The sequence below is a fragment of the Nicrophorus vespilloides genome, unplaced genomic scaffold (genome assembly GCF_001412225.1).
Source record: "Nicrophorus vespilloides isolate i.1.1-1 unplaced genomic scaffold, Nicve_v1.0, whole genome shotgun sequence".
Classification (NCBI taxonomy): Eukaryota; Metazoa; Arthropoda; class Insecta; order Coleoptera; family Silphidae; genus Nicrophorus; species Nicrophorus vespilloides.
Window position 1 is genome coordinate 50,372 of NW_017098424.1, and position 25,478 is coordinate 75,849.

The 25,478-nt window shown below is 38.7% G+C and overlaps 8 protein-coding genes across 10 annotated transcripts; 4 read left to right on the plus strand and 4 right to left on the minus strand.

The window, feature by feature from the left end:
* Positions 1–825: 825 nt before the first annotated feature.
* LOC108562422 (high affinity copper uptake protein 1) lies at positions 826–10,287 on the minus strand. Of its 3 annotated transcripts, XM_017920744.1 has the most exons (7): positions 10,042–10,286; positions 4,060–4,192; positions 2,992–3,144; positions 2,794–2,921; positions 2,533–2,631; positions 2,348–2,377; positions 826–1,392 (listed from the first exon to the last, which is right to left on the minus strand). In XM_017920744.1, the coding sequence occupies exons 3-7, from the start codon at positions 3,142–3,144 to the stop codon at positions 1,191–1,193; spliced, it is 612 nt and encodes a 203-aa protein (XP_017776233.1). In that variant the 5' UTR covers positions 4,060–4,192; positions 10,042–10,286; the 3' UTR covers positions 826–1,190. The 3 variants fall into 3 exon arrangements, with proteins under 3 accessions (XP_017776233.1, XP_017776235.1, XP_017776236.1); XM_017920746.1 differs by lacking the exon at positions 4,060–4,192 and having other exon boundaries at positions 10,042–10,287; XM_017920747.1 differs by lacking the exons at positions 2,348–2,377; positions 10,042–10,286.
* Positions 10,288–10,757: 470 nt separating this feature from the next.
* Positions 10,758–11,646, minus strand: LOC108562409 (anaphase-promoting complex subunit 15-like). Its single transcript, XM_017920725.1, has 4 exons — positions 11,558–11,646; positions 11,348–11,504; positions 11,132–11,191; positions 10,758–11,070 (listed from the first exon to the last, which is right to left on the minus strand). Exons 2-4 carry the CDS (start codon positions 11,465–11,467, stop codon positions 10,888–10,890), a joined length of 363 nt encoding a protein of 120 aa, XP_017776214.1. The 5' UTR covers positions 11,468–11,504; positions 11,558–11,646; the 3' UTR covers positions 10,758–10,887.
* Positions 11,647–11,726: 80 nt separating this feature from the next.
* LOC108562408 (anaphase-promoting complex subunit 15B-like) lies at positions 11,727–12,267 on the minus strand. Its single transcript, XM_017920724.1, has 2 exons — positions 12,117–12,267; positions 11,727–12,056 (listed from the first exon to the last, which is right to left on the minus strand). Exons 1-2 carry the CDS (start codon positions 12,234–12,236, stop codon positions 11,787–11,789), a joined length of 390 nt encoding a protein of 129 aa, XP_017776213.1. The 5' UTR covers positions 12,237–12,267; the 3' UTR covers positions 11,727–11,786.
* Positions 12,268–12,627: 360 nt separating this feature from the next.
* On the plus strand, positions 12,628–16,816 carry LOC108562417 (RNA polymerase-associated protein CTR9 homolog). Its single transcript, XM_017920740.1, has 5 exons — positions 12,628–12,805; positions 12,866–13,204; positions 13,264–13,956; positions 14,022–15,053; positions 15,118–16,816. The coding sequence occupies exons 1-5, from the start codon at positions 12,764–12,766 to the stop codon at positions 16,504–16,506; spliced, it is 3,495 nt and encodes a 1,164-aa protein (XP_017776229.1). The 5' UTR covers positions 12,628–12,763; the 3' UTR covers positions 16,507–16,816.
* LOC108562418 (60S ribosomal protein L7a) lies at positions 16,808–19,055 on the minus strand. Its single transcript, XM_017920741.1, has 5 exons — positions 18,943–19,055; positions 18,150–18,264; positions 17,586–17,956; positions 17,251–17,373; positions 16,808–17,061 (listed from the first exon to the last, which is right to left on the minus strand). The coding sequence occupies exons 1-5, from the start codon at positions 18,955–18,957 to the stop codon at positions 16,879–16,881; spliced, it is 807 nt and encodes a 268-aa protein (XP_017776230.1). The 5' UTR covers positions 18,958–19,055; the 3' UTR covers positions 16,808–16,878.
* A 57-nt stretch (positions 19,056–19,112) lies between these two features.
* Positions 19,113–19,877, plus strand: LOC108562421. Its single transcript, XM_017920743.1, has 3 exons — positions 19,113–19,442; positions 19,512–19,554; positions 19,609–19,877. The coding sequence occupies exons 1-3, from the start codon at positions 19,426–19,428 to the stop codon at positions 19,849–19,851; spliced, it is 303 nt and encodes a 100-aa protein (XP_017776232.1). The 5' UTR covers positions 19,113–19,425; the 3' UTR covers positions 19,852–19,877.
* Positions 19,878–20,286: 409 nt separating this feature from the next.
* LOC108562406 (probable serine/threonine-protein kinase dyrk2) lies at positions 20,287–21,596 on the plus strand. Its single transcript, XM_017920722.1, has 2 exons — positions 20,287–21,541; positions 21,589–21,596. The coding sequence occupies exons 1-2, from the start codon at positions 20,287–20,289 to the stop codon at positions 21,594–21,596; spliced, it is 1,263 nt and encodes a 420-aa protein (XP_017776211.1).
* A 2,991-nt stretch (positions 21,597–24,587) lies between these two features.
* On the plus strand, positions 24,588–25,291 carry LOC108562420. Its single transcript, XM_017920742.1, has 2 exons — positions 24,588–25,106; positions 25,167–25,291. The coding sequence occupies exons 1-2, from the start codon at positions 24,595–24,597 to the stop codon at positions 25,249–25,251; spliced, it is 597 nt and encodes a 198-aa protein (XP_017776231.1). The 5' UTR covers positions 24,588–24,594; the 3' UTR covers positions 25,252–25,291.
* Positions 25,292–25,478: the final 187 nt, after the last annotated feature.

Here is a 25,478-nt window from a genome sequence, read left to right on the forward strand (position 1 = left end):
ACACACATACATATAAACACTATATCTTATATATATATACAAAGGAATATATATTAAAATATTACAAAGTATATAATAATATTATTAGGTTATATATATATAATACTATTTTTTTTTCTATATTTGTTCTTCTATGAATAAATGATTATTTCAAGTTATTAAAATATTGTTTGTTTTAATTAAAAACAAAAATAATAATAATAATCCACATACTTATTTATATATATATAAATGTTTATATAATGCATAACATAATGATGATGATAATAATAATAATAATTAATAATCTCATTGCGTAACCAGATTTCGTGTGCTCCAACAACAAAAGGTCAAATCAAAAATCATCAACAATATTTCTATAATAATCTTGATTGATGATATGTTGTTATCCCCCCCGGGAAGAAGATGAAAAACCCCGTGATTCAGTGTTTTTGTTTTATACTGTGATTGATATTTCTATCTTTTTTAATATAATAATATGTCCATACTAACCTAAGTACAAAATAGAATGGAGGAATTTTCCGCGCTCCGATCACAGAAGCACAAACGTAAATCGTATAATAATATAATAAACCTATGCATAATTATAATTAAAAATCTAAAATATATTATGTACATGTACGTAAATGTATTGTATTTGTTGGGCGCGAGAAAATAACAAAATTCTTAAATGCATATTTAAGTTTTCGTGTTCTTCATTTGTTATTTGGCAATTTCTTTTCGGTACTTTTCTTGCGCTTTGTTGCGAAATAACATATTGAATTTGGGAGAAGTCTCTTCGCCCCCTCAATTGATCCGATAAAAGTTACAAACGTCGTAGTAGTAGTTGGGTCATCATTCGCGAAAAATTCTAGAAAATTTGTTATTTTCTAATTGGAATAGTCAATAATAATAGTAGTTAAGTAATACTAACAAAGAAAAAAATAGAATATTGAAAGAAATGTTAGAAACGTTCAATGAATATAAATTTCGTTAATATGATGATGATGATGATACCATAGACATACACCGTCGTCGATCGATCCAAGGAACTGCGTCTCGTTTTTAGTAGTAGTCAACAAAAGTAAAATACACCGCACCTCTCCACAAGCGCTACGCGCCTATCTTTCTCTTTCTCGAAGATCGTTACGTAACATACTTTACTTAATTATTGTCTAAAATACGGTCCTACTATATGAAAACGAACGATGTTAATGGCAATGTTCGGTCACGTCGACGATCACAGATTTCTTCCATCCGAAGAGGAAGTACCCGACGGCGGAGCCCAGAACGACGGCAAGGCAGAGCCACACGTTGTACGTCATGAAGATCAGCATGAGGAAATAGGAGACGATCATCTGCACTATGTGCAGCAGCGTTTGGAAGAAGTGCATCTTGCTCCACATCGTCGGCCTTCGAACACAAATGCAAGAGTTAGTTAGAAACAAACAATCGCAGCACGAACGATAGAAAAAATATATGTATAAAAAAAAGAACCCAAGAATTATTTACAGCTACATTATATAAATATCTATATATATACAGACACGACGTATAACGTAAACAAATCATTCTTTAGTTATTCTTAATAATGCAATTGCATCAGCCTATCTACATATAGACGGTAAAGGCAGATTTAATCATTAAAAACAAATCGCAGAAGCCTTAGAAAGTTAAATACGTACCGACCTTTACTATAATGCAGAATTTACTTTCATTGAACTATTACGCATGTTTTTTTTGTAAATTTGTTTACATATTGAGTTTGGCAAATAATCATTTGAATGTTTAACAACTCCAATCCGTGTGATTATATTCCATAAAAGTAATATTTTTTTTTATGATTGCAAATTTCAATCTACCATTATTCATTTCTTATAATTAGATTAAGCAATTATCTTTTACATTCAGAATGATTCATTTAGACATCGAAACATAATACGTATCAATAGAATCCATATGCAAACTGACCCTTCATCCGCAGACTCGCTGCATTTCCGTTTTCTGTGATTGCTTTAACAATTGCATATTGTGATTATTACAACATCAGTTACATGTATTGATAGCAACGAATTGCTCTCTTCATATTAAATAAACTAAATAAGCAAAAAAATAGAGAGAACAAAATAAAATCATATGGTGCACGGAAAGATCTTTTCAGGTGTGCGGTTTTCCAAAGGTGAAAGGTGGCATGCATTTCACGTTACAGTCAACTAGAGGGTAGGTAATAAATAGATGATTAAAGTAAGGAGATAGTTACTAATAAGATCAAGAGATTAGCAAAGAAATAAATTAGTAGCTCCTCAATATGTACAGATTAAGAGCGGACATGGAAAAACAATAATCTTTCTCTTGAAGGCTCACTTACGGTTGCTTGTGGATGACTTCACCAACCATACTGGGTGAATTGTTTGTTCGTGTGTTCGAAGTTGGAAATGAACAAAATGAGAACAAGAATTAGAACACGATAAAAAAAAATGTAGAATCGAACAAACGATTTAAATATGTATGCGATCGTTGAAAATATTTTGTCATAATTGGGAGGATACTCACTGCACAATCTTGTTATCCTCCAGGGCGACTTCCTTCGATTGTGGCAAGGTGACGGCACGGTATTGAAGCGCATTGTACGTCTTCCAAAACAAATATTCTCTGGAAACAAAGAAATTATAGTATAATATAGACTATGATAACACAGGCGTGTACATTTGGTTGCCTACACGTACGCACAAAATTTACAAAATAAAATGTGCACGCCCCTAAACATTCTTATTATTGGTGACTGTGATTGGAAAGGCGTAGCCTAGTAGTTACCTGTAATACTTCAGGCCTTCGTAGAGGGCGGCCAGGAAGAAGATACCGATCATGGATCCGATGAGACCTCCGATGGTGCTGATATGCCACGGTTTGAACAAGATTGTTTCTGTGTATCCAACGTGAAACTGCGAATAATATTTATAAAAGTTGAATGTTGCCGGTCAGTTGCGAAGATCAAGAAACGCTTGCACTCACCCACATGGCCATCTCGTGTCCCATTCCCTCTTTGGGGGTCATATTATGACCAGCCATATCATGACCAGCCATACCATGACCGGCCATATCGTGACCAGACGAACCATGATGACCCGCCATATCGTGACCCATGTGGTGCATACTGTGATTCATCTGAAAATCAAACCAAAATAATTACAAAAATAATCAACCATAATCAATTGAAATAGACATGAATAATATGTGAAGCAAATAGACAGAGACAGAGCAAACGATAAACCCATGGATAGGCAAATATTTATAAAAGTATTACTCAACTAGTAAAAAAAAACGATAAATAAATGAAGGAAACATAATAAAAGAGATAGTAGCACAAAAAGAAAGCTCCAAAAGAATGGAGAACACTTTCACTTGATTTCTTTCTTCATCATCGCGTAGACTTAATCTAATTTTACAAAATACTAGTTTAGTTTTATTTCTAATCCGAATGTTTTAAAAGATTAAATAAATCTAAATGATTATGTTATCTAATTAATTGAAATTGAATCTTCATGGCAAGTTCATCTTATGTAAATGGTTGAAAATAGAATCCTATTGGAATTCAAGCTGCGATGCTGCACCGTTCAAAATCAAATTCTTAATAATTCGTACAAACAACGTAATAGTTTTGGACAGGAAGAGGCGGTAATGCACTTAAGCGTCGGATCATTTGCATTTTGATCATTTAAGAGCTTGTGGTAATTCCTGAAACAATTTACATCTCAATTGGGACGTGCAAATCACCGCTCAATTGAGGAACCCCTCAATCTGCGAGGGAAAGAGAGAGAGCAGCCAATTGAAAAACCGCCGCTCGGAAGGAGAACTTTCCCAGGAGCAAAAGGCGCATAATAATATGTAAGTTACGTAACTAAAAATAAATCTATATGCACAAGTTTCAAGCGTTGATAACAAAACTTTTCTGTTCTGCAGCAGAAAAGAGAAAATGTATAAACGAAAGAACGGAGGGAGCAAAGAACTGAATGAATAACAACAACAACAAGACTCGACTGCAAAAAATTGAATGAGTGAAGTTAAGTAAATGTGACTTACTATGATTTAGTTAAAGGTGTTAAAAGGGTGTTTTGTTAGCGAGGTTCAAGGGTTTTCGACGCTTCCCGTCTCTCGTAGTTGTTGGAATGTTGCGTGCGTATCTGACCGTGCGGCTACCACGAATTTGACTGACCTGAAGTGAGACGACGCCGCTCAAGTTAAATGCACTTAGACGCCCGACGACGAACGAATCCGTCCGAGCCGCGCATAATCATAGGACAATCATAGGGGGGAAACGTTACGCGAATTTTGTAGGTACGACTATTATAATTGCAATTAGTTATTACCAAAAGAAAGAAAAAAACACATTATTAAAATCATTTTTAAATTGGATACAAAAAGGCATTCGTTTTAAATATGAAAATGAACCAATTTTAGCTCTTATATTATATCCAATTATTATTAATGGTATAGAAAAAAATAAATGCAATACCCTTAAAAATATTTAAAGAAACAAACAAAACTTAAATTAGAACAAAAAAATAAAATGATAATGGCACAAGCGCTTAATTGGGAAAAAGATCGCAAAAGTAGATTAAAAAATAGTAAATTACTCGTTATTGTTGTTATTGTCTTCATCGAAATACAAAAATTAAACTAATTCTCGTTTTATTCAAATTATCGACAAAGTTTAAAAAAAGCTGGGGTGACTTGCACCATCCGTACCTGCGTATTTAAAATCGATAACATACAAATATTCTATTCTTTTATCAAGGATGATTAGGAACGAGTGATATTTTTTTGGAAATAATCGAAAATCATTCGAGTATAGCAAAATCAAACTTCTTCCTTCTTCCTGTTGCTTCTTATCAGAACAATAAGAAAGGCAACAGAAAATCGGTCGATAATAATAATACTTTGATACCTAAATCCGATGAGCGAACCACCGATGTTTTGTTTGCGACAGGATTTCCTTTGCTGCGGTCGCGAGCCGCAAAAGCGAACAAGAAAATTTCGAGAGCGAGGACAAAGAAAGAAGAAATATATACAAAAAATTTCGTGAAAATTCCCAAAAAATGATATAAATTAACACCAATAAATCATATACTTCTATAGTTTCTTAAGTATGAATTATTACACGTGACTTTTCGTGTCATATTTTGGGAATGAGGCCTCATTTTACACGAAAATAGTAGTATTATTAAAATAATCATATTAACTATAAATGCATTGTGTCAGTGAATTCAAGTAGGTAAAAAAAAACTGATAAACTGATGATAGATGAATTATCAATCCTAAAAAACAAATGAAAAACTTATTAATCTTATGACCTGAAGAAATTATAAAAAAATAAAGAGAAATAAGAACAAAGGAGAAAATCGCCAACGCATATGTCAGTTTCACAAAAATTTAATGACGATAAAAACATTTCGACTTTATTATTTGCAAAATTTCATTTGTATCGCGTATTCATTGATAATTTGCAATATTAGTAATGGACAATTTATACATTCGTAGATGATGAAGATGATACGACCAATACCAATTAAAGTTTATTAAGAATGTCCCACATTACAAGTAATTGGAACGCAATTGACGGATAATCGATCCAACTCTAACCGGAATTCACGGACACTCTTCTATCAAGTTACCATGCCAATAAGTACAGATACTAAAGGGCCCAAAATCAGCTATATTTGTATAATAGCCCATTTTACATAACGAGGATTTTAAAGTATAAGTAAACTGATTAAGATCGATCAATATGCCAGACATGTATTGTTCACTTTTGCTTCCAATTTGAATGACAAAAGGTTACGTAAACAAAACGATGATTGTATATTCGATATTCGGAAGTAATAATAATCTATGAAGAAGGCTAAACAGTAATAAATTGCAGATGCAATTGTCGAGGAGGCACTGTTTCAAAACGGCAGTTGTTTAAATAAAGCATAGTATGCGCTTGCAGAGAGGCTACGTGACGAAGGCAACGTGTACGATGATGGTTCGCAATTGCAGAAACACTCGCAAATCAAGAAGTAAAGTAACACTCGCAAATCGAGAAGTAAGATGATTTACAATTGTAGACTAGATGGATATTTTGTTTTAGATGGTTTTCCGATGGTCAGATGAAAGTGACGGAGAGCAGAGCCGGGCTGCAGGTTTTGTGAAACTTTGGCCCCAATTTTTTTTGCGCACGGTCTCCACGAACGAACGATGATATATTACCATCGATGGGCGCCCCGGGGCCCACGGGCCGTGTGCAAACCGAGTGCACAAGGAGCGCGGGCCGTGCGCAAAAATCCGTGTGTACCGATCGCTACACCTTGGCAACAAAAATTATCATTAAGTGTCTATGCGGTATTTTATCTGGCGGGTACAATTCGCGAGCGCTCGATCATCCAACCGACGGAATATTGAAATAGAGAAGAACCGAAGATACGAAATGGGCGTGACGAGGATGGAGCTCGGGAATTACGCAAACACAATGTTCGATTATTCGATTGTTGTGTGCGTGGAGGAGTGTGAAATATACAAAAATACCAGGAACAAAAAAAAAACAACGAAAACTTGTGATAAGATTACAAGGGGACCGCCCTCGCGTACACACGTCATCCAGAAATGGAAATTAGTGATCGAATTCCATTATATATATTTGTGTGTGTGTGTGTATTTGTGTGCGTGTGCATGAATTGTGCGGAATTGTTTAAACAATATTTCTTCAATTTCAATGGTGAATGCCTCCACCAATCAATTTTATTTTTTGTTCACAATGAGCGATTATTAGTCATGCGACAGAAGGCGGCGACGATTTTCCTATCGCGAAGCAAACGAAAACAAAGAAAATAAACAGCAATTTGCACTACCCAAGTACAAGTCGGCTCAAACGGATCAATTATAAATCTTGGAATGATGAAATAGTATTGTTTTTTTTTTCCTCTCAGCGTTATTTTCGGTAATCGGATCGCACCACAACTATTAACTTCGCGAGAACAATTCGAAAACTGAATTTCCATTTTCCGTATTATTTCGTTCTCTCCTTTACTTCGCTCTCTCCAAGGAGACAGCAATTTCTCTTGGAGGACGAATCCCCCGATGGATTGAGTTCGCATGTCTACAATAATTATTTATTATTTAGCCCTTGATAATAACATTCGAAAATAAACATCATCGAAATTTACAACTTGGTTACATATATTACAGTGGAACCTCGCTTAACGAGTTTAATCCGTTCCAAAATTTCCGGATTTTTACTCGTATACTGAAACATATTCAAAAATACACATAATATGTGTACATAAGTTTTAAAAATGATAAAGAAGGCGCGCAATCCAGGACTAGCCATTTTTCGAGGTTCCACTCAATTCCTCAATTTACACGATAGATATGATCCTGAAAAAAGCGTGCAAAAGAAAACACAGAATTCATACAACATAGAAGGATATGTTCAATTAATAATATAAAACGAAAATGCTTGGTCTCTCGATAGATTTTGTATACTCAAGTTATATCGAAACTTATCAATTTCAAAATGCAATTCATAATTTCGCAATCTGCATAAAACAAAGTCGAAAAGATTTCAAGCATTGAGGAATTTGCTAACCTAGGTAAATAATTTTCATTGCAGTTTTTTTGTATACTTCGAAAAACTGTGTGTTATACAAGTGGCACAATAAACTACTAGCTTTATTATTGATGATTTAATAGTAATTCTTTGAAAAGGTCGCACCCTATACCTGCATTAAAATTTAGTATTAATTTGGGTTAAATAGAACAATAATGATAAAAATAATAAAATTGTAAAAAAGACTCCCTACGATAATAAAATAAAAGTTAATTGCTGTAAAGTGCTATTGCCCTCTATAGAACCTAATTCCAAGTATAATAAAATGATGAAGTTTCAATTCTAGCTAAATTTATAAAATATTCCACATGATTAAGTTTTTGTAATCAGAATCTTTTCGTATTAGATTTTTGTTTAAAAACAAACCAAAACATGTTCAATCGAAATGGAAAAACCTTGATTCGAGGCAAGGTCAGAGAGATACATATGCGGTTTCATTGCGTAAACGTATCTACTAATCGAAAGAAACTTCGGTTTTTTGCAGATACATCGAACGTAATGATTTCATAAACTCCAATCGACTCTTTTATTATTCCGTTCTCTTTATATACAATGCAATCAGTGGTAACAACGCTTAACTTGAATAATATGCTCCGGAATTCGAGTCGGCTGCCAAAAAACAAATCGGATGTTAAACTTTCATAACATTTACGTCATCCGAACGAGAGTAATTTAGGAGGGTGAATCGACCTTGATTACATTGCACAAGACAGGCACGAGTGTATTTTCATTTTAACAACAAATAATTAATATAACATGTCCCACTTCTAAACCCTTAAATGTCCCAAGTATCAAATTTTAAATCGAATTGTACACTTGGTATCTTTTTAATATTTGGTTGTATGTATGTTACCATTACATGAACAAATTTGAGTTGAGCAACGTTTTCGATGGATTTGCTTACAGGGACAAAAATGAAAAAATCTATTAAAACAGAAAGATGTATTAATAGGAATAAAACAATAGCTCTGTTGATGTAAGTTTCTTGGATAAATTGGTAATATTTTTTTAAAAAATTGTCCCCGTTCATATCTCGCGACATAAAAATTGCCGCTATCTTTGAAGTGCGACAGCTATTAATAGATTGCATGATATACGCGTTTTATACAATAAATGTGTCGTTCCTAAATCATCTCTATCGCTGCATAAGTGGGAAAATACACGCAAAGAAAATTCTTTAGTAAAATTGAGAAAAAATATGTTCCAAAGACACATTTCTAACAGTATCAAAATTAACTGAATACGATTTAAATTTAAATTTAACTTATTATTACAGTGTTGAAGCAAACCCGTCCAAAATTATGCATCAACTCAACTTATTTCGCAACATCATAAATATTGTTATTGTTTGTTATTTTTAACGCGGAATATTTTGCAATTAGTTTCCAATTTGAATTTTTATCGCCGTGTTATGTTGCATATCGTTTATTAATTCTGTATAATTATAGAAGAGGAGACAAAGCTACATGTTCGTATGGCACACGTTTATGATTCAGACGATCTCAAATTACTTCAAACAATTCCAATTTCATTTCCGCTCGTATCATATGGATACATAAAAAAAACAGACGCTATTAAGTGCACTTATCTGTATTGCATTTATGCACTAATGAGAACGTCAAGTCGACTTTGCAACAAATTTCCTCTTATCGCAAACAAAACATAAATAAGTATCAAACGTACATCGTTTTTTCGTTGTTTTATCTAATTTATGGCAAAGTAAGCAGAAATATGTCTCAAAGTTGTTAAACAAAACCGTAAACAGTACATATATTTAGCGATAGCAAAAATTTATTATTAGGAAATTGCATTTAAAACAAAATAAATAAGGTAAAAGTAATTGTAAAACGCGACCGACACAGTTCCTGAATTGACGAATTCTTAAGGCCAACAGCCTTTTCCTTTTTAGAAAGCAAAAATATGCTCTAATAACTCTATTTAACTGTAAAGTCATCCACAAAATAAAATTAATTTGTAACGTGCCATTGAAATATTCGTGCTGACGCTTATTTAAACAAAAAAAAAATAATATGAAAAGCATCACGACCGCAACCGTGCGGTGATAATGTGGCAAAAACCTTGACTCCACAAAGATAGATACGAATCAAATGAATATTATATAAATATATATCTGTATGTACCAATAGACCAAACAATTAGTAGTGTGCAATATCCTTGAATCTATAGCTGGTAACTATTTTGTTATTATTAACAGTATGCTTTCTTTAAATAACCCAATAATTATCCGACATGGCATGCCACACTATTTGCAGCCAGAGCATTTCAATTCTCCCATCATGCAATTGCTGCAGATAAGATCACCAGAACAACAGTTTATAAATTATGATAAATAATTTGTTGAAAAATTCATCTCATCTCTGCAAACCAGATAATTATGCTAACATATATAAACTGACCTTAAATTCAGTGTGGGAGGCCCAACCGGGAGTCTTATTCTCAATAAGATAAAAGAGAGCTCGAAATCGAACGTTAGCTCTTGCGTTCCAGATACTTTCACTGCCTTTTGCTGGTCTTATTCCAAATTCCTCAAGAGCAACAGCGACAGGACGAGTTGTTAAATAACAAGAAAACGTCAGATTCGTGACGTTCTAGGTTAGTTGGACTTTACGTGCACGCAAGTTGCATATGCATGAGATCGAAGGGATTACTGGTTGCATAATTCAGGATCCTCATCGATCTGAAATATTATTGGTCATTAGTTGTATTGCATTATTATCGCTTTTATCTACAAGTCAGTGGACAATAAATTTTTAATCTTACACTCACTGCAGCAGCTTATAATTATTGCAATTTCCTGCAAATTAATTATCAGCATTATTAGCAACATTTGCTTATAATGATATTTTATGACCCTACATTTCATATATTTAATTTAATATTATTTCAGGCAAAATATGCATTTAATGATGCAACTGAAAGTATTAATTTTGGGAATTAAATAAAAGTGAAAGTTTTTTTTTATTAAGGTTCGTAAAGATTCAGGTAATTTTGACCATTGTATTCTTTTTATTGGTATGCAATAAATAACTATTAATATTTACTATGTTAATCTATTTCCAAGAACAATATTTTATTGCATATATATAAATATACAATATTGATTCTAGGAACATTGAAACAAATAGTATATGCGTATTTAATGATATCATGTAATTAACTAGCAAATAATTAAAACTGACCAAAGTCATTAATTAAGATTTCAACTTTTGGGAAGTTAATTAATTTAAAAAGTAACCTGCGATCTACGCTGGGGCCATCCGAATGGTGACGTCCACCGGAGACATGTTTCTCTCTTGAGACACATTTCTCTCTTGAGATACGTCCATCACAATTTCGTCTTCTTCCTCTTCGTCGTGAGTCTCAGACTCGTCGTCATCATCGTCATTGTCGTCTTCGTCCTCTTCTTCCTCCTCATCCTCCAAATTCTGCAATTAAAAAAAAATATTTTTTTTTTTTTGCATTTGTACACAAACGTAAAGATGTTACCTCGGAAGCCGATTTTCCGATCGGAATTAAATCGCTGTTCCATTGCGATATGGCATTTCTCTACAAAGAAATAAAATGATTAGTATCAAAATCTATATATCCACAACAGTATAAAACAAATGATAATCTAAGAGCTTACCAATGTTATAACAAACGATAAACAATTGTAATGAATTTAGCAATATTATTATTAATTTATATCAAAATAGTTTTTACCCAAGCCTGATGTTCCTTCTCCAATTCAGCTACTTCAGTCTCATCATCGCAGGGCTGATCAACATTGAACCAGGCAGTGTCAACCATGTTTGGGTTTAGAGTCGGAAATCTGGGAAACATTCTGGTGCAGAACCTCTTGGGGGATAGCACAGGAAACCTGAAATATACTTTAAATTAATGAACGAACTAACGTGAACTTATTGCACTTACGGAAAAAGTTCAATCAATCGAATCAATCTCTCTCACTATTGAATGAATTGAATCTTCTATTTTTTTTTGTTTACAAACAGCTGAGGATAGGTAACGGTAACATAATAGCCAACTTTCAATTACGAAATATCCCTACTACTCATTTCAAATTTGAATTAAAAAAACTGAATGAATCTCATGAAACTATTTATTAGTATTCATAATTGACATTAATTGATACAGATGATGATCAAACTCTTGGGGAATAAGGTTGTTCCAATTCTTCGACATCTTCTATAATATCTTCATCGTCGCTTTCCTCCTCATCGTCTTCTTCATCCTGCTCATCCTCCAATTCAACGACATCGATGAATTCTTCCTCCTCTTCAATGTTGTTCAAATTGTTATCCTCATCGTTGACCCTCGTATCATCTGCTGGTTCATCCTGCTTCTCGAAGGCGTTGTTCAGAGGAAGACCGATTGGCACCAGGTCGCTGTGCCAGTTTTTAATGTTATTTCTCTGAAACAAACATAATTCCTTCATACAAAAACAATTGTACAATTTGGTTGCGTAACTTACCCATTTCAATAGTTTATTTTCCATTTTATAAAGTTCCGATTCGTCGTCGCAGGGAAGGTCCACGTTGAACCAGGCCGTATCGACAGGGCTCGGATTTAAGTTTGGAAACAGTGGGAGCATTATTCAAGATGTACGAATTGTCGTGCGTGTCTCAAAGAATTGATTTAATTTCGATATTTTGTTCATTTTTGCTATTTTTTGTATACTATCAGATCAAAAAATTATAGATCAATAAAAAGAAGTTAATCCGAAAATGAACTAAATCTTTCTTATTACTAGAAACTATTCTTCTTCAATATATTCTTCAACTGTACTAATAAACTATATTGATTTTAATATGTATCTCTAATTTATAGATTTTATTTCTAGTTTTATGTATAGAACAACTATAATATGTATTAAATAACTGTTAATGAAATCTCAATTTCATTTTGAAATTATCAAAACTATCAAAGTGATGTTTAGGCAACCCAATGCACGTTTAGATCATGGGTTGGTAGACATGCATGTTTGTGGAAGTGAAGCCATTTTTTTTGTTGGTTATATAGTATTTATTATTGTGGTTTATGATGGATGAGAGGTATAAGGGTTGCAAGGTGAATTGAGGACCAGTAGTGACCAGTAGCAGGTTGTTGAAACTTAGAGCGATGTCGGGTTCAATAGAAATACCACTCCGTGATACGGACGAGGTAAGATATTCGCAGATTAAATATTTTCACCTGTTACGTTAATGTTTTCCCTATTTGTAGGTTATAGAGTTGTATCTGGACCAGTTGCCCGATGGAGAAGAGGTCCTGGGTATTTTGCGGCAAGAGCACGCCCAGCTCAATCTCTGGGTCAACCTTGCTGTGGAGTACTACAAGCAGCACAAGATCCAGGATTTCATCAAAATTCTGGAGGAATCCAAGAATGATGCAAATGTTATGTACAGAGATTATGAGAAGGATCAGATGCGAGCACTTGATATGCTTGCTGCATATTATGTGCAGGAAGCAAACAGGGAGAAAAACAAGGATAAGAAGAGGGAACTTTTCACTAAGGCCACTTTACTGTATACAACAGCAGATAAGATTATTATGTATGATCAGGTAAGTCAATTGAATGTGTGATTTAATTGCAAGTTTATTTAATAATATTATGTTTTCAGAATCATTTACTGGGCAGGGCATATTTCTGCCTCCTTGAAGGTGATAAAATGGACCAGGCTGATGCGCAATTCAATTTTGTGCTGAATCAGTCTCCAAATAATATACCTTCCTTGTTAGGTAAAGCTTGCATTGCATACAATAAGAAGGATTACAGGGGAGCATTAGCGTTTTATAAGAAAGCCTTGAGGACGAATCCCAATTGCCCAGCTGCAGTTCGTCTCGGAATGGGTCACTGTTTCATGAAGTTGAACAATCCGGATAAGGCGAGATTAGCCTTCGAGAGGGCCCTCCAATTAGATCCGCAGTGTGTCGGTGCACTTGTCGGTTTAGCGATATTGCGTTTGAATCTGCAGCAACCGGATTCCATTAGGCAGGGCGTCAATATGTTATCGAAAGCCTACACGATCGATTCCTCCAATCCAATGGTTTTGAATCACCTGGCGAACCATTTCTTCTTCAAGAAAGATTACAACAAGGTTCAGCATTTAGCTCTGCACGCTTTTCACAACACCGAAAATGAGGCGATGAGAGCGGAGAGTTGCTACCAGATGGCAAGGGCCTACCACGTCCAGGGTGATTACGATCAAGCCTTTCAATATTACTATCAGGCCACGCAGTTTGCGCCGACCGCTTTCGTTCTTCCGCACTTCGGTTTAGGACAAATGTACATTTATCGTGGAGATTCCGAGAACGTAAGTTTGATTATTTTGATATATTCATTACGAATCGAAAATTTATTGTTTTATAATCATTTCAGGCGGCTCAATGTTTTGAGAAAGTGCTGAAGGCGCAGCCCGGCAACTACGAGACGATGAAGATCTTGGGTTCGCTTTATGCGAATTCCACTTCGCAATCGAAGCGTGACATTGCGAAGAGTCATTTGAAGAAGGTGACGGAGCAGTTCCCCGATGACATCGAAGCGTGGATTGAGCTGGCTCAAATTCTCGAGCAGTCCGATCTACAAGGTTCGCTGAGCGCGTACGGAACTGCGATAAAGATATTAAAGAAGGACGTACAATCCGAGATACCCACAGAGATCCTTAATAACGTGGGTTCTCTGCACTACCGGTTGGGTAACCTGGAGGAGGCCAAAAGGTATTTGGAAGAGGCTCTGGCGAGGGCGAAATCCGAAGCCGAGCACGATCCGCAATACTACAACTCAATCTCGGTGACGAGCACGTACAATCTGGCCAGATTAAACGAGTCGCTGTGCCTATTCGACAAGTCCGAGAAGCTGTACAAGGATATCATCAAGGAGCATCCCAATTACGTCGATTGCTATTTGCGTCTGGGTTGCATGGCCAGAGATAAAGGGCAGATTTACGAGGCTTCCGATTGGTTTAAAGAGGCTCTGAAGATTAACACTGAGCATCCGAATGCTTGGTCGCTTCTGGGTAACCTGCATTTGGCTAAGAACGAATGGGGGCCGGGACAGAAGAAGTTCGAGCGCGTCTTAAAGAATCCGGCGACTTCGCAAGATTCGTACTCGCTGATTGCGTCGGGAAATGTATGGTTGCAGACTTTGTATCAGGCGTCCAAAGATAAGGATAGAGAGAAGCGCCATCAGGAGAGAGCTTTGATGCTGTACAAGCAAGTGTTGAAATTTGATCCTAGGAACATCTGGGCAGCCAATGGAATCGGAGCTGTACTTGCTCACAAAGGCACGGTGAACGAGGCCAGGGATATTTTTGCGCAAGTTCGTGAAGCCACCGCAGACTTTTGCGATGTTTGGTTGAATATTGCGCACATTTACGTGGAACAGAAGCAGTTCGTCAGCGCCATCCAAATGGTAATTATTATAGTTAACATTTATGTTGTGCATTTATTAATGTTTTGTATTTTTAAAATTTCAGTACGAGAATTGTTTGAGAAAATTCTTCCAGTACAATAACGTCGAAGTGATGCAGTATTTAGCGCGCGCCTACTTCAAAGCGAACAAGCTTAAGGAGGCTAAAATGGTATTGCTGAGGGCTCGCAGAGTGGCTCCCCAAGACACCGTTCTTCTGTACAACGTGGCACTGGTTCTGCAGCGTTTGGCCACGCAAATTCTGAAGGACGAGAAATCGACGCTTACCACCGTTTTGCAGGCCGTTCACGAGTTGGGGCTGTCGCTTAAGTATTTCGCTTATTTAGCCGAACTCGGTGACCGCATGAGATATGATGTCACTCTTGCCGAATTGGAGCGCAAGCAATGTCAAGATCTGCTCTCTCAGGCCCAATATCACGTAGCAAGAGCCAGAAGGGTTGATGAGGAGGAGAGGTTGCTCCGCAAGAAGCAGTCCGACGAGAGAACGGCCTTCAAATTGCGACAGTTGGAGGAGCAAAAGAAACTCGAGGAGGAGAAGAAGGCCACCGAAGTACAGATGTTGCAGAAGAGGCAAGAGTACAAGGAGAAAACGAAGAATGCCCTCGTATTCACCGATATGCCGAACGAGAAATCGTCGAAGGGAAAAGGCCGCAGTCGCAAAGATATGTACGTCAGCGATTCAGGCAGCGATGCGGAGAACGCTGGAGGTGAATCCAGGGAACGTCCGTCGAAGAGGAGGAAGAGAAGCGGTGACAGGAAAGAACGCAAAAAGGGAGGCGGTAGGAAACGCAAAGATCGCTCCAATGTATCAGACTCTGATAGCGGCGATGGCAAACGGAAAAAGAGGAGCAGGAAGAAGGATTACAAAAAGAGCATCGACGACGGGCTCAGTGCCAAACAGAAGAGTCGCATTGTATCGAAGGCGACGATTTCTACCAGTGAGGACGATAGTGACGATGAGAAATTGAAGATCGCCAGCGGCGATGAGAGCGCCGGCAGCGGCGGAGATGGTAAGAAAAGGAAGAGGCGCATCTCGTCCGGTTCCAGCCGTTCACCATCGAGATCCAGGAGTCGCTCCAAGTCCAGATCGAGGAGCAGATCCAAATCTAGGAGTCGCTCTAAATCCAGATCGAGATCAAAGTCGAACTCCAGATCGAGGAGTCGTTCGAAGTCTGGAAGCAGATCTAAGTCTAGGAGCAGATCCAAGTCCAGAAGTAGATCTAAATCCAGGAGTCGGTCGAAATCTGGTAGCCGTTCAAAGTCCAGAAGTCGCTCAAAATCTGGAAGCAGATCGAGATCTCGCAGTCTATCCAGGTCGAGGAGCAGATCAAAGTCTGGAAGTCGTTCGAAATCTAGGAGTCGTTCAAAATCAAAGAGTCGCTCAAGAAGCAGGTCCAAGTCGCATTCGCGAAGCTCTAGATCTCCTTCCACGTGAACATAAGAGATGGCATATTTTAAAGACTTGTATCATTTACTACTTACATAGCAATCTGTTTTCATTTTTTTATTTTAAGATATTGATTTGTTATTTGATTAATTTGAATATTTGGTATTCATTTGTTGCAATTAGAAGAACGAAACCGTACATTTATAATTTAAATATTGCAATTATTTCCAATTACACCCACCAATATTATGTATTTAATATGTTGTGCTGTAAATTATTAATTCTATTCGTAATGTGAAAAGAACGACGATAAAATGGAGAAGAAAAACAAATAAATAAATATTAATTATTTTTTTTAGATTTTTTTTATTTTTTTTAAATGGAAATTCCTGTCCAAACGTAATGTTCATCCAGGTTGATTTAGGCTTGTTTCTGGTTGAATTCCTTAGCCTTAGCACGTTCTAACTTAGCAATACGGGCCGCAGATTTGGAGCCCAAAAGACCACCACCCCAGTGACGCCTGATCTCCTCTGACCTATCGTTGAAGTTGGTCTTGACGGCCTCGAGCAATTTGTTGAAGGCAGCCTTGTCTCCGCTTTCAACCTGAAAAAATAAATGGAAGATTAGTGACCGAGGAATAACGCTTACATAAAATATTGTCAGAAGGACGTTATTTTAATCAGGTTTAAAAAGCTCGATGATTTTGTATTCAACATATTTGAATTCTGGCAGTTTTGCTCATCATGTAAAGAAAGTTTTAAAGTCTGTTGTAATAGTAAAAAGTAAATTTACCTGGGTCAAAGCGACGCACGAGCAGGTCTTGCGCCTGACGAGCAGTCCCAAACGGGCCTTGTTTTTGACGATGCAGTATGGGACACCCATTTTCCTGCAGAGGGCTGGGAGGAAGATGACCAGCTGCAAAATAAAAAAAACAATTAGTAAATATTCATAATCTCTGAGTAAATAACAATAATTGCATGAATTGGAAAGCTCAGAGTCAAGTGTCTTCAGACGATAAACATTCTAAATTTTGATGGATACCTCAGGTGAAGAAATTCATAACATCATTGCAATTAAATTAACAAAGTACTAAATGAATAAAAAAAACAATGGATCTCAGAATATACCTCAATTGGGTCAACATCGTGGGCGATGACGACGAGTTGAGCTTTCTTCTGCTCGATGAGGGTGGTGACGGTGTTGGCGCCAGCACGAACGACATTCGGGCGTTTGGTTGGGGCGTCTTCCTTCTTGGCCACCTTGGCTTCGGCTTTAGCCTGCAGCCTCTTCTTCTTTTGCAGAGCAGATTCTGGCTTGTATTTGCTCAACAGTTTGAACACAGAGGTGGCTGTGTTCTTGTCCAAGGTCTGTGTGAACTGGTTGATTGGTGGTGGGACCTTCAATCTCTTTTGCAGCACAGCCTTTTGCCTTTGAATGCGGATGTACTTTGGCCATTTAACGAACCTGGACAGGTCACGAACGGGTTGCACATCTTGGCCTATAATAGAAAACCAAACAATTAATAACAAATCAAAACATTTGCACAATAGATTTTTTTTTCATTGAATTTAATCAGTTTTAAAAAGCTCGTATATTTGTAAATCAACATAGTTAGATTCAGTTAAAATAATCATCATTTAAATTATTACTCCAGTAAATATATTACAATCACATAAAGCCATGAAACTTACCAATGCCAAAGTTGCGTGGCCTCTTTTCGAAGAGTGGGTTTACAATCTTCTTTGGCTCAACTTTCTTGACTTCCAAAGGAGCGGCTGCTACCTTCTTGCCAGTCTTCTTCTTGGGCTACAATTAAAAAAACATCTCATAAATTCACTAATAACATATTAAATCTTAATGTTAACAAATTGATGAAATTTCATATACTTAGACTTGCCAGACTCACCTTTATAATGCATCAACTATTTGCATCTTTTATGTTTACATTGCAAGGAAACTATTCCAACTGATTTTTGTTTTCACAAATAATAATCTGGCTAGTCTAAGCACATGTTTAGTACTTATGAAAGTAGTATTTTTTAACTGTCGCTTCGAATAGTAACGATTGGAACATGGAATGATCCAACCGGGGTAAGATAAAGCCTTTGTTCTACCATTCTATACATAAGATTGCAGATAGTTCGAGCAATCCGAAATGTATCGATGGAAATTAGAGTCGAAGTTTCGTGCCGAAGGGAAAATGCGTTTGTTATTGGGCGCATAACCTACAAACCTTTCAATGTGTTTGATGTTGGAAATTTACAAGTTAAATCTTATTGTACATCGAGAAAACAAATCTTATTCAACAATTAGAGCAGGCAAATTAGATTTAAGACAAAGTAAAGTTACTGGCGACGGACTAGAAACGTAAACACGACTTATGGTTGTAAGCAAGACCCGTGTATTTTCTAAGTGGATTTTCGGCAAAAAACTTCGGCGGAATCGCGTAAATAAACATGCGAGCATTAATAAAAATGTACTTACTTTCTTTTGAACCATTTTCACTTGCGTATTTCAACGGATGCCTTGGATAAACAAGGTTTTATGCTAACATTCAATAGTACGGTCGGAGCTGATGGCGACCGGACCTGAAAAAGGACGCACGTCAAGATGTAGCGCTGTGAGGTGGACTTGCCAACCATCGGCATGCGCGCGCCCGCCAAATTCAAAATACCTCAGCTTATGTAACCAACGTAGCAGCAAAGCAAAGTTATAGTATTTGGTTGCGATGGAAATTTGATGGGATATAGTTATTAAAATTTTGCATACGGTAACACAGACTGGCACGGCTTTTATATAAATGGGATTCGCATTTGGCATGTATCATTTGCATTAAAGCAAGCTGCACGCAACGAAAAAGTCAACGTTTTGTCGATCAGAGAGCACCCCAATGCCAAATTCAGACGTCGCGACGTCGCTGCTGGGAGCTGCTTGGAACTTTGGACACGCGTAAATTCGAAAACCGAAATGGATCAAAACACATTGTGAGTAAAATCGACCATTAAAAAACGAACACGTTCATGCAGTGGATCTCATAAAGTTGTTAATTTCAGCGACGAAAGGACATTTGCAGGAATCCTTAAGACTATTCTGCTGGTAAGTTGATTCTGCGATGAATAGATATAATAGGTAATCGGTAATTTGGATCAGTTTTTAGAAAATTACAATTTCGCGGAGACGTCGCAATGCTTTGCGAATGAGATCAAAACAAGATGCAAGAATCAGGAGTTCGATGATATCGTTCCGAGGACTTTGGTCTTGAAGCGACTGTCCGGGGAGCTGGACAAGATCGTCGTCACCGTCACCGATAGCAACGAGGAGAAGACACTCAAGGTGCACAGACTTTGTGACGTCTGTTCCAAGGATAAGAAAGTCTCGAATGTGGAAGGTTAATTCTTGCACATTTTTTTTTCCCGGCTTATATAACCTGATTCAAATATAGAAATGTTTCCAGTTATATACAATTTTCTATTCTTCTCCCTTTTCAATTTTCAGATGTTGAACTCTTAACCGAGACGCTCAACAAACTAAAGGATGAACATTTAAAATTAATCAGTAAATATTGTTTATTGGTTTCTGTAAGCAATTTGTATTAATGAATTGTTTTTGTTTGTTTCTTCTTTTTTTTTTGGGGTAGATATTGCGACGCAGTTTGGATCAATTCTGGGTCTGAGTGAGGATAAGGGTGTGTGCGCTCGCTGCGAAACACCGGATGCAGTCAAATCGTGCAAGAAATGCAAAGAGGGTAAAAGCGGCAACGAAGGAGAAGAATCGGAGAACTTTATTCCTCTGGAGACGAAGCAAGTGAGCAAGGATATTCCAGCTGAGATGAGCATGCCGCTGTTGCAGATGGAGGAGAAGGATTCGATGATCAGTTCTCTGCACGAAGAATTGAAGTCGCTGATAATGAATAGCGTGATGTCCGCTGCTGTATTAGCTGATGAAGCTGCCGGTTCGAAGAGCGATCCGACACCGTGCGCTGATGACGAGACCGAAGTCACCGATTCCCAATCAACGCCGCAAGAAATGTTGGATGTTCCGTATTACGACTCTCCGAGGAGGTCCAGCAAGAGTCCGAAAGGAGGAAGTCGCACATCTTCGCCACGTAAATCAGGCTCCAGGTCGCCGTCTAAGAGTTCTTCGCCGAATCTGTCGACTTCCAAGTCGACGCCTTCACCAGGTCTGCAATCGCCGACGAAGAAGTCTTCGTCTTTGGTGCATTCCCCGAAGAAGTCTAAGGTGAAGTGTTGCCCGAATCCGAAATGCGAGAACCCGAATGCCCTCACCACCGTAGAAGAGTTCAATCACTCGGGCGGTTCACCTAGCGATTCCATGAACAATCTGCTTCACAATGTGGACTACAGCAAAACTTGTTCGAGATTGATCATGCAGGCAAAATCCTTGCAGATGCCCAACCATCCATCAATCACCGATTCGCTGGCATTAGACGACTTCCCTTACAATCCAGACTGCAATTGCGATTTCACCCAGAACGTGTCTGCATTCCAGGGAATTGATCGTGCCGAAAAAGACGAGAGCTCCTCACCGCGCCGATCCTCGCCGACCAAACAATCACCATCAAATCTTTCCTCTCCATCGAATGAAGCAGGATCACCGCGTCGCTCCACATCCAAATCACCCACGAAGTTGTCGACCAGAGGAGATTCGTCTGCGAAGATGTCATCAGCGGATTCGCCCGCGAGGACGTCGAAGCAGACGTGCTGCGATAATCCGAACTGCGAGAATCCCACTGCAACTCGCATCCCATCTACGGACTTGGAAAACGTGAAGTCGATGATCAAGGCTTGCAGCCGTTCCAAGAGCATGATGATTCAATCGCAAATGTCCGATTTGGAGGGTGTAGTCTTCAATATGGAGTGCAAGTGCGATTATACGCCCGTCTCATCTCCAATTGGAAACGAAGCACAATCACCGCGTCGCTCCACATCTAAATCACCCACGAAGTTGTCGACCGGAGGAGATTCGTCGTCTGTGAAGATGTCATCAGCAGATTCACCCGCGAGGACGTCGAAGCAGACGTGCTGCAAGCATCCGAAATGCGAGAACCCCGAAGCCGACCTTGGTAATTTGGATCCTGACAACGTTCTTGGTTTGAAGGAGATGCTGAAGTCGTGTAGTCGCTCCAAAAGCACAATGTTACAAAAGTCCATACTCTTCGACGAGGCGGTTTTCAATGCGAACTGCAAGTGTGATTATTCACCGTTCGGATCCTCATCGAAGATCGAGGAGGAAGCGTATGAGGATGAGGAATCGCAGGATCAATCATCGCCAATGAAAATTTCTTCGAACTCTAGCAAATCGAAACAGGTGCGGAGAGTTGTTGATGTCGTATTTGGTATTTTATTGTAACGAAATGCTTTGCAGATTTGCTGTCAGCATCCGGAATGTGAGGATCCAGAAGCGGCGTATCTTGCGACCATCACGCAGTTGGACCCTGATAACGTGTTGGGTTTGGAGGAGATGGTGAAGATATGCAGTAGATCTAGAAGCATCATGAAGAAGACCGGAGTGCCGCTGGAGGAAACGCCGTACAATCCGGACTGCAAATGCGATTCAAGATTACGAGATACGGAGGATGGAGATGTCGAGGTAATGTCTTCGTCTCGAATAAATAAGAAGCAGACTTGCTGCCGCTATAAGAGCTGTAAGAGGAAGCCTGATATGTATACCGTCACGGAGCAAAATTTACTTAGTGAACTTCATACCAAAGTCTGCAAATGCGATTGCGACGAATCGAATACGGACCTTCTCAGGAATCAATTGGCCAGAAGGACTACTTCATTAGAAAATCTTTTATCTGACCAATTTTCCTCGCAGAATGAGACGACATCTCCACCATCAACGTCACCATCACCTGCGTCTTCGCCCAAGAAAATGTCCTCGCAGAATGTATCGTCACCCATGAAGATGTCCGCATCGCCCACGAAGATATCTTCAACACATTCATCGGCACACTCATCTCCAACACGAATGTCGCCAACCAAGATTTCATCGTCCGCGCTTCCATCGCCATCCAAGACGCCTTCACCAGTCGCTTCGTCACCTGCAAAGTCAGTCTCCCCGGTTCTGGCGTCACCAACGAAGATGTCTTCGCCAACAGTGACCTCTCCAACCAAACTTTCATCGCAAGTTATTGCGGAGATAGCCGTGCAAAAGTGCTGCGTGAATCCGGAGTTTGCGAGTCAAGCACACCTAATGATGGAGATAGATCCTAAGAAAATGATCACCCTTGAGTCGATGATGAAGAGCTGCAAGAATTACATGTCGAAGACGTTAGGACTCAACCAGGACGGTACACCGTTTAATGCAGAATGCAAATGTGATCTCATCGAAGCATTAAAACTCGATGCCAGTCAAATTGAAGCGACGACTTCGAACGCCGATGAAGAAGTTTCTCAATGCGATTCTGAAATGCAGCAGCCAGAAGAAACGCAGTCACCAGTTAAAGAAGGTCCTCTTTTTTTTTAACCATTGGAAGCAATCAATATGAAATTCACGTGTCATGTTTGTATGTATGTTTCAGTATCGAAGAGGTCGTTGAACAATGATGCGTCAAGGAAGTCGTCAAAGTCGGAGAGCAGTAGTAAATCATCAAAATCGAAAGTCGCCAGTTCACAAATGTCAAAATTGAATTCGATGTCGTCGCCGCGCAAGAACTCCGCTCTAAACGAGAACGGCGAAACGGATCGTGGTTCAAGATCGCAAAGCGGAAGTTCGAGGGAACGTGTCAAGTCGAGTGAGGGTGGCAAGAGGCGATCGTCGCACGGTGGAAGTGGTGGTGGAGGCAGCGCAACGGATAGAACGATGTCGAACGCGATAAAGAAGTTGGAGAGTTTGACGGAGGAGGAGGCGGGTGAAGGTGATCAGCCTGGAGGATACTTTCGATTGGATTACGATCTGATTAAGAAGGACTTGAAGGAGGGAAAGAGCCTTAAGAAGCTGGGACTGCTGCAAGCGCTCAGATGGGTAAAGCAAAATAAGTTATTCCTTATAAAAATGCGATTTATTCATTATTCTTCCCCAAAAGAGATTGACAAAATCGGACAGGGAGGTGCGCGACGAAGTTCTGGCCAAGTACACGAAGAACGACATCCTCGACTTGGCTGATTCTAATTTCAAATTGACCGGAGACTTTTTGCATCTGACAGGCATTTGCAAGGGTTTAGAGAAGACGTACCAGGAAGAGATGGCCAGATTCGTGAACTGCTTGGCCTCGACAAACGTCGGCCGAAAATATCTTATGAAGAATCCCAATTTTCTCGCAGATATCATGCTGCCGATGCTCATAACGAAGATTTACGATCCGATAACACGTTTCACCAAAGACTTTATTTTGGCCATCATACAGAAGCTCTCTGTTAATAGCGATGTCAGGAAAGTGTTGCTGAATGACGGTATGGATGGCGATGGACTAATTTTGCTTTTAATTATTTTTTTCTATGTTTGTTTTGTATTAGGTATCTTGGATTGGCTTGTCGATTACATCATCGATAATCACGCTACATTGAACAATTACTCTGCGGATTATTCGACCGCGTTGCTTGCAAATATGTGCTTGGAGGAGGAGGCTCGTTCGACTTTTATCAGCATGGATAAGGAGAAGATCTTCAAGATGCTGCAGGTCCTGGTGGAGACGCCGCACGAGTGCTGCGTTCCGTATCTGAACGCAATCTTCTACAGTCTCCTCGGCAAAAGGGAAATCAACACGTACGCAATGGACAACTACTTGACGCCGGCTCTGGTCCGTCTGAGTTCGGTAAATAGAGTTTAATTTTCTTTGGAACCACGAATCTCCCCCATTTGGTTTTTACGTGTTCTTTTATAAGAGAATGTCAGATGACGAGAGCCGAAACCAGCTGAAGATGATCATACAGGTGCACACTTCCATAAGTTTCGTGGAGGTCTCGATGAATGACCTCGCCGCCCCCGACGAGCAGGTACAAGCGGACAGTCTGGAGAAGGAGCTGGAGATGAACGATCCGGTGACCTTGGATCCGAGCGGTGAAGAATTCCTGCTACCCTACAAGACGCGGAAAAGTATATAGATGGGGACGTTGCGCTGTATTTATTAGGGAAATTGTGAATTTCATTTTAGCCAGTGTCCGCAACACATTTATGAGTGACTCTGGAATAACGGATTCAAAATTATCAGCATCCAAATTCGGAACTGCTGGTGACGGTGGAGGTGGCGGCGGTTTTGGCCACTGCGACATGCCCTGCCCTGGCTTCGCCGCTGCATCGGCAGCAGCAGGAAGAGATTGCGATGGCAATATATTATCGGGTGGTAAAAATGGCAGTAGGAGGAGTCGAAGCAAGGGAGGACGTCACGGAGATCGGTCGAGATCCCAATCGGGAAGCAGTGATCGTTCAAAGAAGAGAACCAAGAAGAACGATGGACTCTCCATAGGTCTGGAGAATACTGCGTGCATCAAGAAAGCTATAGAATTAGATAGTGGAGGCAAGACTATCAAGTGCACATATGATCCGTGCAAGTTCGATTGCTACGACTTTTACTACTGCGACCCAATGATGAACATTTGCCAGCGGCAAAATTTCAGTTGCGATTGTTACAGCAACATTCAGGATTTCATCAGTGATGATTCGAGGATGTGCCCTACGCCCGAAAGGTAACAATCATTTGCATTTATCTCCAATTTTGTCAAATATAAAATTTTGTTTTTCTGCAGAAATTGTACTATGTTCTGCAGCGACGACTGCAACCGAAGTAGTTTGTTTAATAATTGCAACAACTGCAATTACCCAGGATTCTAGTCAATCATTCCGAAAATTGTAGTCGTGTAGAATAAGAAGTAATAATAACGGTAGAATTTTGTGTTTAATTTCGAATATTTATTGTATGTATCTATCTAGTAGGTTTTAAATAAATCCGATGCTATAAAGTTATGAGCTGTCACTTAGTGTTAAAATGTTTGGACCAATCTTTGGATGTATTGAAACATAGTAAGTTTTTTTTTTTTTCAATATTTTTATTTTATAAT

Coding starts and splice junctions, on each gene's coding strand:
- LOC108562422 (XM_017920746.1), bottom strand. CDS start 3,144: ATGAATCACAGTATGCACCACATGGGTCACGATATGGCGGGTCATCAT. Junction 2,632..2,793: donor GAAGGCCTGAAGTATTACAG/GTAACTACTAGG, acceptor CTTTGTTTCCAG/AGAATATTTGTTTTGGAAGA. Junction 1,393..2,347: donor GAAGTCATCCACAAGCAACC/GTAAGTGAGCCT, acceptor TTGTGTTCGAAG/GCCGACGATGTGGAGCAAGA.
- LOC108562409 (XM_017920725.1), bottom strand. CDS start 11,467: ATGTTTCCCAGATTTCCGACTCTAAACCCAAACATGGTTGACACTGCC. Junction 11,192..11,347: donor AGAAGGAACATCAGGCTTGG/GTAAAAACTATT, acceptor ATTTCTTTGTAG/AGAAATGCCATATCGCAATG. Junction 11,071..11,131: donor TCGGAAAATCGGCTTCCGAG/GTAACATCTTTA, acceptor TTTTAATTGCAG/AATTTGGAGGATGAGGAGGA.
- LOC108562408 (XM_017920724.1), bottom strand. CDS start 12,236: ATGCTCCCACTGTTTCCAAACTTAAATCCGAGCCCTGTCGATACGGCC. Junction 12,057..12,116: donor AAAATAAACTATTGAAATGG/GTAAGTTACGCA, acceptor TGTTTGTTTCAG/AGAAATAACATTAAAAACTG.
- LOC108562417 (XM_017920740.1), top strand. CDS start 12,764: ATGTCGGGTTCAATAGAAATACCACTCCGTGATACGGACGAG. Junction 13,205..13,263: donor AGATTATTATGTATGATCAG/GTAAGTCAATTG, acceptor TTATGTTTTCAG/AATCATTTACTGGGCAGGGC. Junction 15,054..15,117: donor TCGTCAGCGCCATCCAAATG/GTAATTATTATA, acceptor TTAAAATTTCAG/TACGAGAATTGTTTGAGAAA.
- LOC108562418 (XM_017920741.1), bottom strand. Junction 17,374..17,585: donor ACGATGTTGACCCAATTGAG/GTATATTCTGAG, acceptor TTTATTTTGCAG/CTGGTCATCTTCCTCCCAGC. Junction 17,062..17,250: donor CGTGCGTCGCTTTGACCCAG/GTAAATTTACTT, acceptor TTATTTTTTCAG/GTTGAAAGCGGAGACAAGGC.
- LOC108562421 (XM_017920743.1), top strand. Junction 19,555..19,608: donor TCCTTAAGACTATTCTGCTG/GTAAGTTGATTC, acceptor AATTTGGATCAG/TTTTTAGAAAATTACAATTT.
- LOC108562406 (XM_017920722.1), top strand. CDS start 20,287: ATGAGCATGCCGCTGTTGCAGATGGAGGAGAAGGATTCGATGATCAGT.
- LOC108562420 (XM_017920742.1), top strand. CDS start 24,595: ATGAGTGACTCTGGAATAACGGATTCAAAATTATCAGCATCCAAATTC. Junction 25,107..25,166: donor ATGTGCCCTACGCCCGAAAG/GTAACAATCATT, acceptor GTTTTTCTGCAG/AAATTGTACTATGTTCTGCA.